The 20,086-nt window shown below is 40.2% G+C and overlaps 1 protein-coding gene across 2 annotated transcripts; it reads left to right on the top strand.

Moving 5' to 3' along the window:
• Positions 1-1,812: 1,812 nt before the first annotated feature.
• dpr17 (defective proboscis extension response 17) lies at positions 1,813-19,927 on the top strand. 2 transcript variants are annotated; one of them, XM_070995971.1, is made up of 7 exons: positions 1,813-2,244; positions 2,981-3,926; positions 14,817-15,664; positions 18,393-18,630; positions 18,784-18,998; positions 19,075-19,180; positions 19,342-19,927. In XM_070995971.1, exons 2-7 carry the CDS (start codon positions 3,770-3,772, stop codon positions 19,500-19,502), a joined length of 1,725 nt encoding a protein of 574 aa, XP_070852072.1. In that variant the 5' UTR covers positions 1,813-2,244; positions 2,981-3,769; the 3' UTR covers positions 19,503-19,927. The 2 variants fall into 2 exon arrangements, with proteins under 2 accessions (XP_070852072.1, XP_065722236.2); XM_065866164.2 differs by lacking the exons at positions 1,813-2,244; positions 2,981-3,926 and adding exons at positions 5,154-5,485; positions 5,609-6,004.
• Positions 19,928-20,086: the final 159 nt, after the last annotated feature.

Here is a 20,086-nt window from a genome sequence, read left to right as displayed (position 1 = left end):
ACCACTTTATTTTCAGAGTATGATGCAGTCGCTTCACTGCATAATAACATTTTGATCCTTTGTTTTATTTCACAACTCGATTCATGGGCTTTTAGCAGCTTTTGGTTTTTGTTGTCTGGCTTTTGGCTGCGATAACTGGCCCAACTGTTTTCACTGGCTCAAAGGCGACATAAAGTATATTTTGATTATTTGTGAGCCAGAAGTTGAGCATTTTAAGGCCCGCCGGCATTTGCATTTCAAATATACTTTTACGACAGCCCGCCCCTAACCTCCTTGGCCCGCATCCGGGCGATGCCGCCCGACACCTTCCCGCAGGATCTTTTGCCGCGGGCGAGACGAGGTGTGCCACATGGAGTGGCAGGGGGTGAAATACCACAAATGGCGTGTAAACACAACAAAGAGGTAATAACAATGGATGCCAACGAGGTCCCTGACTTCGAGGACTCATGGTTGAACGGGGGAGGGGCAAAGTAACCAGAACTCGTTCGCATTCCTGGAGCTGGATCCTTTGAGAGTAGGGCAGCACCCGCACTTTCGAAAACATTTTTATTTGTTTCTCCGTAAGCTGTGTCAATACACAATAAATTGAACTGTGCCAGAATTTATGTTGGCCCTGTGTGAGGATATTCAGCACCCTATCTCCAGTCCCATGCCAAATGCTTTTGGCTCTGGGCATTATCGCACTGGGGCGTCAATTGCCTGTTGGCCACCCCCTGGGGACTTAAAAGTTCAATAATATTTATTTGTTACTTGCTCTTTGACAACAAAGAACACCAGATTATACTTAGTCCTAGGCCGTCGTTCATCAAGTTGCGTTCATATTGGCTCACTCCCTCTTACATAATGGCATATTGTCACACAATGGCCGAGACCGCAGATATGTCCCCTCCTTGGCAGTAAATTCCCGCCACTAAAGGCGATGATTTTTCAACAGACATCGAGCTAATTTAGTAACCGAATGCCAACTCGGTCACCACTGTGATTTACGGGGTCACCATTTGCACGATTCCAATTATATGTTGGTTGCCTTGTGACTTTAACCTTAGAGGAAGATAAACAGGACCAATGAGTGTGTCTCAGTTTGGAACTCTCTAAAAGTAAAGCTAGTTCTGTAAAAGAAGTATAGGATCTGAAAGTTGTCAGTAAATAGAATGCTTAAAAGTTTAAGTGAGAAAAAGTTTTTTTTCCAATAAACTCAAATGATTCGTTACACAACTTAGTGTCTTAAAAGTTCTACTTAAATTAAAACTCTTTAGAACGTTTAAATACTAATACCTATAAAATACTTTAATTTTGCAGTTAAGACTTTAATTACGGGATCAATCAATTCTAATAAATAATCGTTTTAGGCATTCTTCATAAAGAAACATAATAAATATTCCGCATTGTGGTCAACTGTTGATCCTGTTTAGCCGCCTAATTGATATTCATAGGCGACAAAAGGAGGGAACTGACCTGCGGAAACAAGTGTTTTGTTGGTCATCTGCAAATAGTATCTGAGGAATAAGAAAAATAAATCTTCAATCCTCTGTTGCCAAAGTTCTTTAAAGCGCAGGCGCAGACAAACAGCCGGCAAATTAGCCGAAGGTTCGATTCCAAGAACCCAGTGCAACCAAAGGGATGAGAATGCCACAAAGCTGGGGAACTTGGTCGAAACGAACCGGAATACGAACCGAGATAGTCCCCGCCGATATGATATGAAACAGAGGAGAACCCGAAGTGGAACGTTCGGCGGAATGGCTTTGAATCGGAATGTTAAGAACTCAGTGGGATGGCGATTCATGAACGCGTTTCAGTCGAAAATTTGAATCCGGTGTGCGTGGACGTGACTCGGATGGAAAAAGGAAGTCGAAGTCGCAACCAGAAGTTAATTTTACGCGTTTTCTGAAAAGGACTTGTGCCCAAACGGAAGACAGAAAAAACAAAATGTGAAAACCAAAACGAAAGAAAATAAGCAGAAGTGGGAAAACAAAGAAAGGAAAAATTAAGACAAAGTTAAACCACTTGATGTCCCCTTGGGTGTCCTGTGTCTGTGTCCTGCAGTGCCGCCAGTCGAGTGTCTTTTGCCGAAATCACTTTTAAAATTTGTTTGCCCTCGCCCGTATTCAAATGGATATTAGAATGCCGCGCTGAACCGAAGACCCAAGGAGCGAAAACAGGGCAAAAGAAACTGGGGATTTCGCCAAGGATGCGTAACGTAAAAAAGGGATTATTGTGCATCATTTCGGGCTCCAAGAAAAAAACGTAAGGAGGCGAAAGATAAATATTCTCAAGTCGGATTAGGCGATAAATTGTTACTGAAGTGTAAATGTTTTCTCACGTGTTAAATCATTAAATATAAGCCGGCCAAGTTACACAGAAAATGAACCACAATCGGTTTAGAGCCCGACCATATGGCTATTGTAACTTATTACCAAGAACTTTGAACTGAAAGAAAGCCCATCGAAAGGCAATGTGAAACTTGTTAAACACTATAAATGGTCAAAGTTCTTAAGGTTTTTTGTCCCAAAAGTTTTGCCCATTAGTCATCGAGAACACTGTGTGATAGTTCTGCAGGGCAACCGTGCAAGTTATTAACTTTTGAGCAGCGACGGAAAAGAAAATTCTGTGTTATTAATTGCTAAATGATTATGAAAGTTTAAGTGGAAATAAGTTGATTTATATTTCTTGCCAAGTTCAAGCACTTGACTTTTTCATTGATTGAGCTGTTGAAATAAAACTTAAGATGATGAATTGTTCATGAAAAGTTTTCAAACTATGTAGTTGAAAAGTTGACTTTAAAAGTGTACAACTTACTAAGTTGAAGATAAAATTTAATTTTAATACAATTCATTGCGGAGTAGTTTGGTCTTTATTTTTCTAGTTATTTTTACTTTTTATGCTTTTACTAGTCAATTATTGGGTTATTACAAAACCACTTTTATAAGCACTATAAAAAAACTATGACAAACAAACTTTGTTTGGAAAATTTATTTATTAGGGCTTAAACGGATTTGTGATGTTCGACTAAATAACTTTTAGCAAAAGACCAAAAAGCTAAATAAACAAATTGGATTACCATACAATAAAGTCGACTTCTGATGGCAGTTTATTTGTCTATGTTGGTGGCACTGCAGCGGCAATAAAAGTTTACCACTCAACAAAGGCGAAAACACTTAAATAAATATATAAATCAAGCAACACAAAAATAGTGCAAAACGAGAGGACAGACGCAGTGAGCAAACAATGAGACTGCAAGAAACTCACTGGAGAGAACGCATCGAAAAACTTGTGGCCCATAAAGAATAGTTGCATTTTTGTTGTTGTTCAAAAACCCAAAATAAAATCAAATAAAATAAAAATAAAATGAAATAGGATAGAGGTTAGATAGAAACCAAATGGAGGCGAGCCAGGACCCAGCCCAAAGTGTATTAATTCAATAAACCTATTTATCTGAGACTTCGACTGGGATTTGGAAAGTCGAGTAGAGAATGCGACAAAGTTTGCCAGCCAAGACGGCGCAGTGCAATCAGCAGATCCTGTCTCTGGTCCTAAGGAGTAAAACGAACCAGAGGAGTCAGAGGAGCCAGATTCGATGCCGCAAACGAGTCCCAATTGGAGGCAGGCGGACAATGAGCGCACAAAAGGCGCTGTAAGTGTCATTGCAGCCAGGAACTGGGCCACAGGGACTGCCACGCAGGACTAGAGTCGGAAGAGCACCAGAAGGAGCAGAAGGACCCACACCAGCACCAGCACAACCAGGACCCGGACAGCAACGTTGACAACCGAGATGACAGTGGCAGGACGAGCAGGACGAACGGGAGGAGGGGCAGCGTCGTGGTGTCGCCGATTTTTCCATACATCCCGACTAGCTTCTTGGCTGCGTATTCGCACCAGTTCCGTCTCCAATCTCCTGGTCCTGGTCCTGGCTCTTGGCCTTGGGATACGTAAGTACAGCCCGGGGGTTTCCCCCACTCCTTGTGTGTGTGTGCGTGTGACTTTCATACATTTTTGATTTAATTTAACGCATTCACGTCGCACACTCGAACACACACTCGAAAGACGAGGGAATTCTATAAACGGTTGGGATACCTCGTACTGTTAGAACTTTTATTCCGTATTTTTAATGAAGTTCTATTAGCAAAAATACTTAGGTTTTGACATCATTTTAAATGCCTCAGGTGTCTAAAAGTATGCAATGAATTAAGATAATTCATATTTTGAATGAATAAAATGTACTTCTGAGCTTGTAGTATATTGTTGTATACTTTTAGACACCTAAAAATGTATTTAAAAGGGATTTCAAAATCCTAGTATTTTGGTATTTAGTAAAAAAGAGCAGGTCTAGTTTAAAGGATTTTCATCCGTATGGTCCAGGATATCCTAATAATCAAGAAAACTTTCAACTTTCTCCGGTTATTCCCCTTATAATCCGAGTACCGGGTAGAATAGCCGCGCATAAACACTTGGCAACACACACATGGATAATGGCTCTCGTAAGCGGATCCCAAGACGCGACATGGCTGCTGGCAAATTATTTTAGTAGTTCTGGATCACCAGGGGGGAGTGCGAAGAAGGCACTTGTCCTCTGCGTATCTGGGGTCCTTGGAAATTGCGGATGTTGAGTTGGGGCTTGAGCTTCCCATTGTTTCATTTGATTTGCTGAAATTAGATTAGAACTAGCCACGGGGTCAGCGAAATAGGAAAACAATAGCCCATAAAAGTAGACAAAAAGTGGTGCGCCATTCCGCAATAAAGACTTTTTAAGGGAGAGTTTCAGAGTTTATCTCTTCCTCTCAGCTTTTCTTTACTTTACAAAATTTAATACGATTTTGTTACCCAATTAAGGCAACCGCATTGTAACTAATGACAAGTTTATTTAATTTTACCCTTACCATTACTAAGGGTTTAAAGCCAATTTTGTTTGTTTCTTATCTAATTTATGCTAGTCAGTTGGATGTAAAATGAAAACATATATCATTGCCAATTAAACAAAATAATTAACTTAATTATATTAAACACTTCAATAATTAAGATATAAATGCAAAACAAAATTTAGGATTGGGCGGATTATATCGCCAATTGACTTTCATTTAGAAACTGTTATTTTCTTTTTCTATTTTTAATGTTTTATATATTTTTGGAAATAGGCCTCGCTTTTTGTATCAGTTTTAAATGACATCATTTATTAGCCGAACACATTCTCTTAAACAGAGTGAAATTTAAATTTATAGTAAATCATTTTTCGAAAATGTCTTATCCTATCGGCGGGTATATTCTGGCTGTTCTTAGGGAAAAGCAGGAACCTATGACTTTCCGGGCTCTTTTGAAAGACATAGCCTCCAACCTTGATGTTCCGAGTACCGACATAAAGGACAAAGTACTGACTATCTTGCAGACTGCCGTTTATCGGGGATTTGTTCAAAAACGTGGACACCGTTTTTTTGTGAAAGACGAAGTCCCAGATGAAGAAATAAAAGAAGCCTGGGAATTAGTTAAGAAAGGAGTAAGAAATCAAAATATTTAACTTAATGCCCACAAGAGCAAACGTCCTAGAATAAAACACAAAATTCTATAGAGCTTTTATCGTATTCTAATGAAGATGATGAAATGTTATTAACTATTTTAGCACAACAGGGGAAAATAGCAAATTCTTCTGGAATTAACTCTCTGGATTCTAATGGCATGGGACATGTGGGGAAAGATTCAAAGTTTTCGGATTTTACTACGGAAAGCGATGACTGGAGTTCAGATGAAGAGAGCATTTCAACATTTGATAAGCAGAAAGATTGGAGTATGGTAGATATCAGCATAAAAACTGGTGAAAGCAGTTCCGATGAAGAAGAAATTTCGATATTTGATGAAAAGTTTTTCCGATGAAAAAAAATGGTCCATTAATATTGAGCAGAACGATTCCAGAATGTCAATTAGCAGCCAATGAAAGTTTTAAGAATGAAGAAGTATGGTGTTAAGGAAAGTCCTCGATTTATAGAGGACAGATATCAGTAACAAAACCCCAGGATAGGTAAATAATAAGCTTTTTCGTTGTTATTAGCTCTGCTTAGCTTCAAAGTTACTTTGAAGGTATAATACAATACAAGTTCTACGTTTCATGATTAGGAATATTAAATAGGAAATCCAATTTGCCACTTTCACAAAATTTTTGGCCTAAAATTTCAATGCATGTTAAGTTAAAAATACAGTCTTGAAAAAGTATAAACATATTTATACCATGAAACTTTTAAATATTAAATAATTTATACAACTTTAGGAACCTTTATCCGCACTTCTTAAAGTGAAAAGTTTCAAATCGAATCAGCACCGCTTCCACAAATTGCGAGAATGAAAAATAGTTTTTCCAGGTCCTTAACCCCGTTGCCCCTGTAGTAAAGCAGCTGCTCATTCATTCGACTGCCCGATTATCAAGGCAAAAATAAAACAATGAATTGTACCTCCTTTGAAAGAGAACCATTCCTCCCCTTTTGGCCGGGCAACCCCACAAAAGCATTAACGAAATTGAAAACTTGCCAAAAAATGTTTAATAAACACATTGCACTTTCGGTAGCGTGGAACCAACCCTGGCCAAATCCCCTATACGCTTTCCCCCACATTGTTTGCCCTTCTAGACCCTTCATTACAACTCTTAACAAAATGCGCTTTCAGAAAGTTTGAGTGCAACTCGTTATGCCAAAATACAGAATGGACCAACAAAGCAGATGTAAGCCAACCCCAAAACTCCCAAAAAAAAAGTCAAAAATATAATGCGGCCGAAGTTTGTCCTGCTGCTGCCGGCTTTTGTTCTCTCGAAAACCCCATTCAAAATTTTTTGAAAATTTCTGGGGGACTTAAGCAATCGTTTTTTGTTTGCTTTCATAGTGCCGGATTCCTGCTAATTTCGGGAATGTACCGGCAAAGTTGCTGGGCCTACAGGTTGACTCGGCCTGACCTTTCCTTCCCGATGACGCCCCGTCTTATTACACCTGGCCAAATGGCCCGAAATCCTTTAAGGCCTTGCTGGGGGGTCGTGATGTCGTGCCCTCCTGTCCTGTCGTGTGTTGTGTGTCGTGTGTGCGGTCGTCGCTGTGAGGGCCAAAAGTGTTTGCTTACCTTCATAAATTATAAATGGGTTTGCGGAGAGACCAAAACAACAACATCAGGATACGATCCCTTAGGCAGACTCAAACACACACACATTGTCAGTTGACCTCAGCCTGGGCAGGTCCTGTGATGACGGAAAATATTGTAACACAAGCAAAGTTTGGATGGGGGGGACACATGACAGTGCCGCAGGTCAACAAAATGTCCAACGGTGGAATAATTTGCACCACATGGGTTTATTAGATGCCGGGGAAAATTCAGCGCGAATGGTGCCATTCTGTTGGAATGTCTTACACGGAATTTTAATTGTTCCGAATAATTGGGGCCTCACTGATGTTTGTACGAAATTCCTAACAAATAATATTTGGAAAATTCCTAAGCATTCCTTTGGTGGGTAAGCAAATTTAACAAAGAATCTAGGTTTAAGTTTAAGATCTTTAAAATTATATTTTCTTCAAAAAATCTTTAACTATCTTTTTTAAGGCAGATATACTTCTTCCAAGTATTTTATAAAAAATTTAATACATACCAGTTTGGTTCAGCACGTTCAATAAATATTTCTATCCACCCCTTTGTTCTCTCCAAACTTCCTTCAACGGAATCCAACGCTGCGGATGAGTAACTTTCGTTTCGCAATTTGGCCCACTGTTTCTCATTCGCCATGCAACTAACAATTTCCTGTTCACATACACACAATCACGTTCACAATGTAAGCTGAATGGCCTTGATGCGCTTTTGGCTCGCAAAATGTGAGCTTAAATTATTCAGAGGTTCAGAGGGGGTCAGGGGTCAGAGGCAGGCAGCTGCAGCTTCAGCTGCGTCGACGCTTTGGGCAATCAAAGACAACAACAAGTGTGTGTATATGGGCCATTTAATTGCTCGGAGAATAGCAATGGGGCGGGGTTAAGGGGGATCGAAGGGGGCTGGACTGACATAGCGACAAAGACGTGGCGAGAAATGACCCACAAATGACAAAGTGCAGCGGCAGTCAACGAGCCTTGTCTTTATTTCTTGCCGAAGTGTGAAAAGAACAAGACAAACCACCAAAAAAAGGAAGAATAAAAAGCAAGGAAGCCTCTGGGCCTCTGTGGTTATTTATGAATCGCTGTAGGAGGTCCGTCTGACAGGGGGATACCATATCCTGGCAGGAGGCCCTTTGAAAAATTATTGTATTTCTGGACAACGTTTGTTTACTTATTTATAGCCGTCCCAGCCTATTCGCCCCCAACAACTTCCCCAAACTTGGGCTGGCTAAATATTTTCCAACAAAGCCATAAAAACCAACTAGATAAGAAAAGAATCTTATATTTTTTGTGTTGTTAAGATTTCACATAATTATTTCTCTTGATTTATAGTATTAAAAAACACAAACAGTAGTCACCAAGGAAACCATGTCTTAAAATAGCTATTAAATTCAAAGTGCTCCTAAATAAGGAAGCTATAACCTAGGCAACGTTAATAATTCAACAAGCCCAATTTTAAATGCTGCATTAATTTAATAATTCAAAAATATACATACACATTTATAGAACCCATTGTTAGTCAACCGAAACATTCAAGCTAACCCTTACCACAACGATGGGTTTATTTTTAACAAGCAAAAGCCAAAACAACCCCTCATCCACTTCAAATTCGTCTAAACTCAAATTTCCGAGTTTTTTGTGTTTTAATTTCCCAAAGGTTTTTGCCATCGACCACAGCTCACTTCACATCCCCACCCACACTGATTCATCTTCATCAATTTGAACCTTTTGTATCATAAATTATTTATGTTTATGCACATTGCGATGACATTTGATCACAAGTGCTTGGCGTTCCCATAAATATTTGAGTAAAAAACCAAGCGAGGGGTCGAAAATTGTATTTAAAGTGGCATTTATCAAATCGATCAATAAACAATTACCGAATGCGAATGCTCACAAAGTAAATAAATAAATAAATAGCTCTCGCACACAACGGTAGCCAGGAAATCTTACGCAGGATGTATGGGTGTATCTATGTGAGTTGGCAAACAGAAACGCTGTCTACGCATTAAAGATACATTTGCATGAGTGTGGGCTGCGATGATATACCAATGGCATTCTGTTATTCGAGTGGCTTTCCCGTGGATGAGTGGGTGCTAGGGAAATGGAAATGTTTGTGTTTAGTGTGAAATTGCTCTTGGCCGCCATTATCCGAGGATTCATTCAAAACTGAAACATATGTTGGGTGTCACTGTGAAAATTATACAACTGTGGAGCTGGGGGGCTGTTCAATATGGCCCTCCATACCCAGAATCTCTTTGTCGGCACACCCACTTCTCTGGGTGACTGTGTGTCCTGGCTCAATTTATTTTTATGGCATCGTGTTCCTCGGTCTACGTGTTTCCCAACAAACGGGGCCAAAAGTAAAACAGCAAAGAAAGCGGCAGCACCAGCAGCAGCGGCACTCGTTGTCTCCCCTTTGAGGTTCATTTCAGTTTCAGTTTCGCAGTAAATTGAAATTGGAGCATTGCCCAGTGTTGCGTATACGCACTGTTGTACGCTGTGTGTTGCACGTTGTCGGTGCGGCATTGCGTGTTGCTAGAGTAAAGTTGTTAATGGCCTTGCTGAGGCAACGTATTCTTTTTATTACCCTGTGTACACATTTTAGGAGGACTCCCTGACAAAGTGAATGCGGAATGCAGTTCTTAAAAAGTAACTTCTGTGCAATATTTCACCCTTTAAACGAGGTTGTAATACTCTTATTGTTCACTTGGAGTATTAAATATGCACTTTCTTATGTGAGAAGAGTTAAATAATATATAATTATTCTCTAGATTGGTTTCAATTTCTCCCTTTTTGAGGTGACCTTCCTAATTTCTTCAACCTACCTCTGGCACTCGGTTTCTTTATATAAATACATCCCCCAGGGCCGCCATTTGATGTTACTCTCAGCTTGTAATTTGGCTCATTTGAACTTTAATTGCTTGGCGGCCCCCAAAGGGGACTCATTAAGATTTGCCAGCCCGCAGCCGGAGCAACACAAATCTGGCGACACAACTATCCCCCCACTTCGCCCCCGAAGTTACTCATGAGTTTAGATAGATGCAGCAATCTGAGTCCTCAGGCTCGTGTTTTATGTGCACTCGAGGCGGCTATAATCCAAAGTGCTCCCCGGTGAAAAGTTTTCTGGTTTATGCGAGAATGTGTGTCGGCTGCTCCTCCGCTGCCCTACTGCTGATGTCCTGGTTATCCTCATAAACACCAGTGCTGGCGGATGCGGGCGGGATTCGGAGGTGGGATTCAGGTGCGGATGAGCCTCAGATGGCCACGAGTCAAGTGGCTCTCCGTCTTCTTTTGGCCACAGCCGCTCGGCGTTTTAATTACGGCCGCTCTGCCGTTGCCGTCGCCGTCATTTTGTCCTTCCAAACAGCCATGACTTTTTATTGGACATGTAATTACTGTGTGGTTTTTTTTTTTGGCTCGTTGGCCCACGCATATTTTTTATAATTACATGAAAAATGAAGACCCGCAGACCCGATGCGACTTTCCTGAGCATTCTGAGTGTCCTGATGCCACGCTAATGATGCACGTGCCACAAAGATTGCGCGGATTAAGACCTCTTGACCTTTGGCGGCACGATGAAGTTGGAAGTGCCTCGAATTATAAAATTGAAGCCCAAGAGGCTTTTAGTCTCACGACGGTTTATTAAAAAAGGACACACAAAGTCATAGGTAGATCTTATCGAAATATTGCAATTAATTTAATTGTACACATTTGGGAAAAAAACTAATTATAAATAGTGCCCTGAAAGCACGAACTCATCAACAGCTCTACTTTTTTAATACAATATTTTTTTCGTTTCTATTTTAAACCAAATATTTGCCAAACTAATATTTGCTAACGTTGGCTGATAAAAAAAATACTGCAATTAGGTATTCGCTGAACCGTGAAGGGCTGCAAACATTTTTCAAGCATTTTTTGCGCAAGAAATATTTTGAGACTAATTAAATTTCCGTTTTTCCCTTCGTCAGTTAATCGATAGTGAAGAGAAAAAATCATGCTACAAACTAAATCCAATCATTTTTTCAGTTCCTCCCTTTATCTCTCCACTTTATCGCCACCTCCCTTATCCTGCACCATAAAAGGCAAACTCCATGAAATATTAACTAAGGGGTCAAAGTGCCAGGACCAGTACACCATATGGGCTAGACTGGACCAAATCCCTGCCTCTATCTATACCCCCATTCTGTCATCCTTCAGGTGACTGCGTCATTGGGAAACCAGGGCTGCAGCATATAAAGTGAAACATGGCACATGGCAGGCAAGAGGACAATGGGAGAGCTTAGCAACTTATAAGGGCATTAAAATGGAATAGTTTTTGGTATAGCCTTTGTGGGAAACCTACGCATTTAGGCATGATTATACTGCCTGGGGCTAGAGCATGCATTTGCGAAATAAACACTACTCTTTTAATTATTTCATAACATTCGCTTACAGCTGCCCAAGGATAGGTATTGGTTTTGGCTAAGAGTTGTCAGATACAGTAGCATCAAGGATTTTGCTTTACTTTGTGTATAGAAGCCATAATTTAACGTGAGGTTAAATATTTAACCTTTTGTGCTTTTTAATTTAAGACTTATTTAGTTATGATTTTAGACTACCCATATTAAATCAGTAAATCTATAAGTAATCTGTAAGTTTGAGTCAAAATATTTGTTTGTACTAAAAGTTATTAAATTATTCTTCTGTTAACTTGTCCTCTACCTGTAACCCATTGTCTGTCGGTCGCTACTTTGATGCTGGCCTAATGTGGTTTTTCATTTTGTAGTGGCCTAAACCAATTCCAGAATTTACATACGTGTTGGTGGCATGGTGAGCGTGTGCGCTGGCCATTCCAGTCTGAATGCCAATTTCAGTAATTTTTGCGTCAGCCGTCAGCCTAATTTGTGGGCATTACTATTCCGACGGCGTACCAACTCGAGCCGGCTTAAAATATGAACTCCAGGTCCCGCTGTACCCACATGCTTTGGGGAGGGCTTTGGAGGTACGGATTTGGGCCACAATCCATGGAAACGGCCAATTCTGGTTGCGGAAAACAAGAAAACAATTTGAGTGTTATTGCACGTTTCACTCTATCTGCCTCATGTGTGTGTGTGGATAGACTGTCGTCAAGTGCTCTAAATGGCTAGATCACACTTTTGGTTGGTAGTGGAGTAGGCCCTTTTTTTCTCTCGTAAGCCAAACAAAGCGGGGACACGGCAAAAACCCAGTAAACTAATCGGCTTTAAGGGAATAGTTTGTGGGCAGCCTTACCAGAGCATCCCTACAAGAAATTACAAATACCCAATGCAACGCAAAAATAAATTTCCCCTTTTTTGTTTGACTAAGCACATTCCTTTGAGGGAAATCAAAACCGATTTGATTGCCGGCTAAATCGGTTTTAATTGAAAATGCAAACTCTGCCTTGAGCAAACCCCTTCTGGCTTTATTTTTTTCCCATCCCCTTTGGGAAGGGATCTGCCATCTTGACACACCAAACAAAACGAAATCAAACAGAGACGAAGAGAAAAAGTATACCCATCTGCAGTGGATTTTAAATTTACTATTTTTCTGGGAGTGAAATTTTCAATTTGCATTTTAACAAAAAAAAGCCGGCTTGCAACCTTTTTCGTGGGCAAAGAAATGGGCCTGGGGTGGACCTTATCAACACAGTCAAATCACACGCATTCGTTCGAAATGATTTCGTGGGGGAAATTTATGCGGTTGCCCTGTGGATTCTCTTTTTTTTGCTCAATTTTCCTTTCACTTTTTTAGCTTTCTCCTATTCCTATTTTTTTTTGTGTGCAACCAGACACGTAGAATTTGCTGGGCAGCCGAAAGGTAACGAAATTTCTTGCTCTACCTAAATCAAGGCTCTGACAAGCACGTGAAATGAAATAATTTAAAAATGCAAATTCTACTTTATCAGCCCACTGATATCTTAGCCCGGGAAAACAGTACCAAATCCCGACCTTTCGGTGGAAAGTTCACCGCAAATGAGTTGGTTTTCCACTCACGCAAATTTCCAATTTTGTAGGATATTTCAAATAGATTAGGTATTAGGCACACTTTTTTGATTGTAATATTACTTACTTATATCTAATTGAAAGATTTTTGGCTAAACATTATAAAGTTCCTCTTATGGGTAGCAGAAATATTGAAATAAAACTGTTTCCAGATGGACATGTTCAGTTCCTTGTTCACTGTTTTTGTGGTTTCCTAAAACTTTTCCTTTCAATGACTTGGACTGGCAAGTTCATTTCTCTTCATCCCGCCCCTCAGTTTAGAAGATGAGTGTCCTGGGGCATCATGTCCTTGCCAGAGTGTTGGGGCAGAAAGTTGCTCAAAATAACTTTTTATGAGTGGGTGTGTTGAGCTAATCAATGGTGTTGCCTTTTCCTAGTCGAAAAGAAATTCTTTTCTCTTTTTACCAATTTATTGCCTGAAGTTATTAGCTTTGTAATCTTTTAATAAAGTTTTGCCTCAATTGATGGCGACTTAAATCAATTGCACGGGGCAGAAATTGATTTTAGTTTGGTTTTGGTTTGTGAAAATATTTTCGCGATAGTTGACAAATAAGAGCAGGCCACTCAAAAATATATATAACAAAAATACTCTTTTATTAGTTCGGCTGCATTTCATTTGATTAACTTGAGCCAGGTGTGGCGCTTTGATTTAACCCAGCCAAGGACGTTAGTTGCACGTGTAACCAAAATGATTATGAGGCTAAAGTTACCATTTATTTTTCATGCTTAATTTTCCTCTAGGGCAAAAAGTCGAAAACATAAAAAGGAAAAGTTTAAAAGGGAAACAGAAACCGGCAATGGTGAAAGGAAAAGGCAGCCAAAGCTACAAAAACAAACAACTTTTAGCAGGAAAAAATGTGGCAAAAAAAATTAAAAGTGAAAAGGAAACAGAGAACAAAATGAAATGAAAGCCACCACAGGCGGTGACATTAAGCGGCAAATTTTTATGATTTTAATTAGCATAAAAGCGTAATTGAAAATTAACTGAAACGAAATATGTATGTGTATGTGTAAATGTGCCCCTGAAAGTGCGAGTGTGTGTGTGACAGCCCCAAACTCATTTTCCGAGTCCCATTTGTTTTGCCGGAATTTTAATTCATTCACCTTGCATAAGCCGATTGCAATAATTTTTCTCAATTTCCCAACGCTTTGATGTGCGGCACAAACAGTTATTACATTTATTTATTTAGGTCTTTTGTGCTTGTCGAGCGAGAAATTTTATATTTTTGATGATTATATTTTAATTTGAGGTTAAAGCTTGCAAAGCCATTAAATCAAGGAAATTTGTGTAAAAAGTATTTGTTTTTGGATTAAGCTTTTTAAACTTCTTCCAATTTTTAAAGATTAAAATTAAACCAAGAATAATCTTGTTCCAAACAGTTATATTTAAATTTCAAGTAAAATTTGAAAAGTTTTAAATTCAGAAAATAGGTGAACAAAATATATGTGTTTGCGCCAAATTACCAATTTTTGGATGAGCTTTTTAAACCTATATTTTTATAGATATAGATTTATATATATAGATAAAATATTAGTTGGTAATATATGTCCACCTGCAGCTAGTAGGTGATTTTTCCAGATTTATGTAAAGTAATATTTTTAATTTCCTACCAAAGGACAAACCTAAACCACAAACCCCTCTAATTAGCACTTTGTTTGCCCAAACATGCTGTAAACAACCGTACTCTGCTTTATTTTGGCTCCTTCACAGAAGCAGTCACCTGCAGTACTCCAGAGCCTGTAGCGAGTCGTACAGATCCAGTCGCTTTGGCACGGGGAATGAATGCTGCTCAGGGACAGCTTTGGTCGGGCACCACAAGATCCACTTTGCCAGATAGGCCAATGACAACACAAAACGATCTAATTACGACAGCCAGCAACTTGACGACAGCAAAAAAGGCAGCCACAGAAACGGCTGCTGGAACAGAGGCACCCGGCTCATGGAGCACCACCACAGCCGTGGCCCGGGGCATGTCATCAGCAGATGTGGCAGGAGCAACGATAGCAACCAGCCAGTCAGCACAAATTGGGCTAACTACTCAGGCCGCAGAACGGCAAACAGAAGCAGCAGGAGCGGCAGGAGCAGCAGGAGGAGCAGGAGCAGCCACTGGGACCGCAGCAGAGATGCTCATATCAACAATTTATCCAGCATCAGCGGAAACGGATGTGCGCAACTCCATTGAAAAGGTGGCGAACGCGTCGCATCCGGTTGTCCCTGATTCATTGACCAAGGGCTTCTCCATCCCCACCTTCCTGCCGCCGTTTCCCGTTTTTGCGGCAGCGGATCTGCCCGCTTACCGGGCCGCTGCCGATGCGGCCGAGGCGGCCAAGTTGGCGGCGGAGGCGGCTAAGGTGGCCAAGGCAGAGGCGGAGGCCCAGGCCGCCAAAACATCCGCCGAAGCGGTGACAATATCGCCGGAGGAGCAACGCCGGCAAGTGTTTAATGAGCAGCAATCCTACCTCACCGCCCACCGGGAGGGGGGTTCGGGGCGCAACCTGACAATGCCCGTGCTAAACATCACCGCCCAGAAGGGAAACCACGCCTACATGCCGTGCCAGGTGAGTCGAAGTTGAGTAAGGAACAGGTACACTTGAAAAATGGTTAGCCCACATAAGTATGCTAGGAAAAGTTAAGTTATGAGTATAGCAAGGACACAAACCACTTGAGTAGCACAGAAACCCAAAAAAGTGAGGCAGAGATCTTTGTGGTAAAATGTTTCACAAGAAAATGATCGTATTAATTTTCATTAGTATTTTTAATTACTGTATGGACAACTTACAAAGCTATAAAAACAGTTTTTCAGTTAAAACATTAATGCCTTATGATTAGTTAAGAATATTCTTAAATAAATTTTATTTTTTTATGGAATTTCTTCTGGTATGACATTCCTCATTCTGATTTATATTTTTGTTATGGCAGCCAAAAAACTGAATTTTTGTCAAAAATACAAAATTCAGATTTTGGTCGAAAATTCGACATTTTTTTCGGTTTTTCCATCGTAGTTCAGCCAAATCAAGGCGTACAGCTAAAAGAGGGGGTTACATCACTTTTTTTCGAAAAATGGCCAAATTAAAAATTTTCCGGTTTAAATGCCAATCGATTGGAAATTAAACAACGAGCTCAACGAGGTATGACATTCCTCAAATGATTAATGATTAGTTAAGAATATTCCTAAATAAATTTTATTTTTTTATGGATTTTCTTCTGGTAACTAAATATTAACAAAGAGCAAAAAATGATGTACTTCATTTTTTAATATACAGATAATTTTATAATTTTCTGTTGAATACTAAACCCCTAATTTCAGTGTAGTTGTTTGTTTGTTGTTTGCAGCCAAATCCGCTAGGTGAGTGAGCCTGTAGGTCGCGCTATGGCGTGTGACATAAGTCGGGTAAGCCTTAAAGGTTCGCTCTGAAAAAAACCCTTTTAATACGAGATTACGTTTAATTGCGAATATTATATTTGAATTAAATGTCACGTGTTATAAATAGCTGTCAGCCTGTTAAGCAGCTTAAAGAGTTATCCCATTAAGGGAGCTATAAAAAAGGTGAACCAAATCCCTTATGTATAGATCAAAGGTGGTATTGAAAATTTAAGATATACATAGGCTACATTGGAGGCAGGCAAGGAAAACGAATCTTACATGTAAAGCTAAAAAGTAACAAAATTATAATATTTATGGAAGGAAAGGATTAAATAAATCCACCGAAGAATACATATATGTAAGACATTTCACGCCTGCTTAGACAAAGTATATTTAAATCCAAACCACAAGACTTTTGCCAATTACATTCCAAGAGCTTATTTACCCTTCTGCAGAGCTTTGGCCCTTATTTTGAATTCCAGCATACAAAAAACTTGATTATCCAGAGACTTCCGGCATATCCAAAAATGTGAATTCCTATAGCAAACTTTAACGGATTAGCTAGACCTTAAGGCCACACACGTCACCAAGGATTTAAATTCGAGCATTAGGACCTAAACCACTCGAGGCAAACGACCCTGACTCACTTACGAATTCCTCGAAACTTGAGCCAAAAGAAGACGGGCCAGCGACAGACTGACTGACTGACTCGGTGTCCCTCCTTCTGCTTCTGGATTCCTTTTTAATTTCAACGGACCGGAGATAAAACTAGCATTTACATATTGCACACACAGACACGCTTTCACACATCCGCAGACACAGATACGGATACAAGCACAGATACAGATACATCTGGGTGGAGGGGGCAACGAAACACTTATTTGCATGCATACATATTGCACAGTGTATTTTGCATACGGCTACAACAGACATCAAATTTACATGCGTTCGTAGGTGTTTCTTCCCCCCGAAATATATCTAGGATATCTGCTGAATGGACTTTAACAACGCCCAAAGAACACGTCCTGAAAGGAGGCGAGCAAAAAATAAATAAATACGTATATTTTTATAAATTGTGCGGAATTGTAAACGGCAAATAGAAGCCTCACCCGGTCTGAGGCTTGTTTATGTCATAAAAAATAAACGTAAACAGAATGAATTGTTGATATGCAAATGAAATTATGCTGATCTGGGCCGGACCACAAGCGATAGCAGCAGGAACAGGGCTAAAACAGGAGCAAGCCAGGCCATGGAAATAGGGCCAAAGCAAAGCGCCAACTGTGAGAATATTTTAGCACAAAGATGCGCAACATCATCCCCGGATTCCGCCTTCAGATCCGACCTCATTTCCATTTCCGGGCCTCAGACATTCACTTGGATCTCAGATTTTACGTCCATTCACTCGTTTGAGCCATCACATTTTTTCTGTTTTTATTTTTTGCAACTTAACACCGAAACGACAGGCAAACGTGGCCGGATTAGTTTGTCGGCCCGGGGTAATTATTCATGTATGGATTAGTCAACATCGAATGCAATCTGTGTAATGTGAAAGCTCATTAGCGGCAGATTGGCGAAGATTAACATAATAATAGTTATGTAAATGCTGGCTGCCTTGAGCTTTGGTGTTTTAATAGTTGTTATTTTAGGTAGGACATTTTTCTTTGGTAGGGGATTTTTTTCAGTGGGTTTAAAATTAAAAAATTTATATTGTAAGTCGAACTTAATCTATCTTATTTATCATATATTCAGCTTTGAAGTTGTCTTAGTTAAGGGAATTTAGAAATCAATAAAATCGGTATGGTATTTTTTTGTGTTCAAAATTAATAAATGAATTTTAAATTCATTTCAGGATTTTTGATCAGTTTCGAAAATATTTTTTAAAATTTTTTAAATAGTTTTTTATAGTTATTTTTGTTTTTCAGATACATCGACTATCCGATAAGCCAGTTTCGTGGGTACGCATGCGCGACAACCACATCATCAGCGTGGACGAAACGACTTTTATAGCGGACGAGCGATTCCAGTCGATATTCCAGGAGGATCACGATTACACCTGGTCCCTGCAGATCAAATACGTAGAGCCAGGCGATGCTGGGTGGTACGAGTGCCAGATGGCAACGGAGCCCAAGCTGAGTGCCAAGGTGCACCTGCAGATAGTCAGTGAGTGTTTATGAGTTATCATAAAATCATATTCAAGATTTGAGATTTAAATAAAATGAGGTTAGATTATAAAAGCAATTTTATTAAAATAAATTCAAAATTTATTTGGTTGTAGTACTTATTAAATCTATATATTTTAAATCCCCATTTCAGAGCCCAAGACTGAGCTGATTGGGGATCAGAGCCGCTTTGTGAAGGCGGGCAGCAAGGTGGCGCTGCACTGCATCGTCCGTGGAACCCTGGATCCGCCCAAGTACATAATCTGGTTCCGGGGTCAGAAGAAGATTAGCGAAAGCGACGAGCGAACAGGCTGGTACACGCAACTAGATAGGAATATATTCGGAACCGTGGGCGATAATCAGAACACTGTAAGTTGGGTGTTTACGAGTGGTCCGCCGGTTAATTGGTTAGTCGAATGTCGCTGAACATAAACATTCATTGCAGATCGGCTCATTAATTATACCGCTCGTGCGGAAAGAGGATTCCGGCAATTATACGTGCCAGCCGTCGAACAGCGTCTCCGTATCCGTGGACCTGCACGTGCTAAGCGGTAAGTTAACAGCCTTCGGGACAAAGTCCCTTCCCATACCAAACCATACCATCCCATCCCGTCATATCCTGTCCCATGGTATCTACCTGAATGTGTGGCAAAATGAATGATTCATATTAATCGCAACTGTCGCCACCACGACGAATTGCGATGCCCAACAGGTGAATATTCCGCATCGGCCATCATGTCAACGGCGGCAAGGACGACGACAGGCGGGAGGAGCACGTTCCACTCGGCGCTGGGTGTCCTGGGAGTCCTTGGAGTCCTCTGGGCGATGCAGGAAGCGCTGCACACACACACACCGGCGGCACACCAGACGTGACTCGACTATTGAACGCCTGGTCGTGGCGTCCGACTTCCAATTATTTGTAAGCTTTTGCGCCATCTGCAGTTACGTAATTTAGGTTAGAGATTAATTAAAGGCGGCCTTGTAAATAGCGGAGTGGAGCAGCAGGAGCTGAAGCAGAAGCCCCGTCGAAGCAGGATTGACGACTCTGTAATTAGGTTAAAACGTTACCATAACTCTCATGTCTGCGTGTCTCACAGTATTCCCCATTCCCATACCATACTGCATTCGAATTCAATCTAATGTACAATTCAATTTAAGCAGACCCCCCATTTCAAGTTGTGAAATCGAATCAATAATTAGATTATTGTCAGAGAGATATTATTAAATGAAAATAATAAAACTGAATCATAAAAATCCATCATAAATAACAGGCATTCAATAAATCATGTGAAACTTTATTTAAATCTGTGTTCTTTCTGTGTGAGCTCGGTTTTTGGTTCATCGCAATGGTAAAACATTTATGAATATTATCTGGCTTAACTAATTGATTGGTCGTATTAGTATTCTCTGGCGTGCCACTGCAATGCCGTTGATTAAAATGGAAAAAAGTTTAATTT

Source organism: Drosophila suzukii, chromosome 3, assembly GCF_043229965.1.
Source record: "Drosophila suzukii chromosome 3, CBGP_Dsuzu_IsoJpt1.0, whole genome shotgun sequence".
Classification (NCBI taxonomy): Eukaryota; Metazoa; Arthropoda; class Insecta; order Diptera; family Drosophilidae; genus Drosophila; species Drosophila suzukii.
Note: the sequence above shows the minus strand (reverse complement) of the source record. Positions and strands in the feature narration are given on the sequence as shown.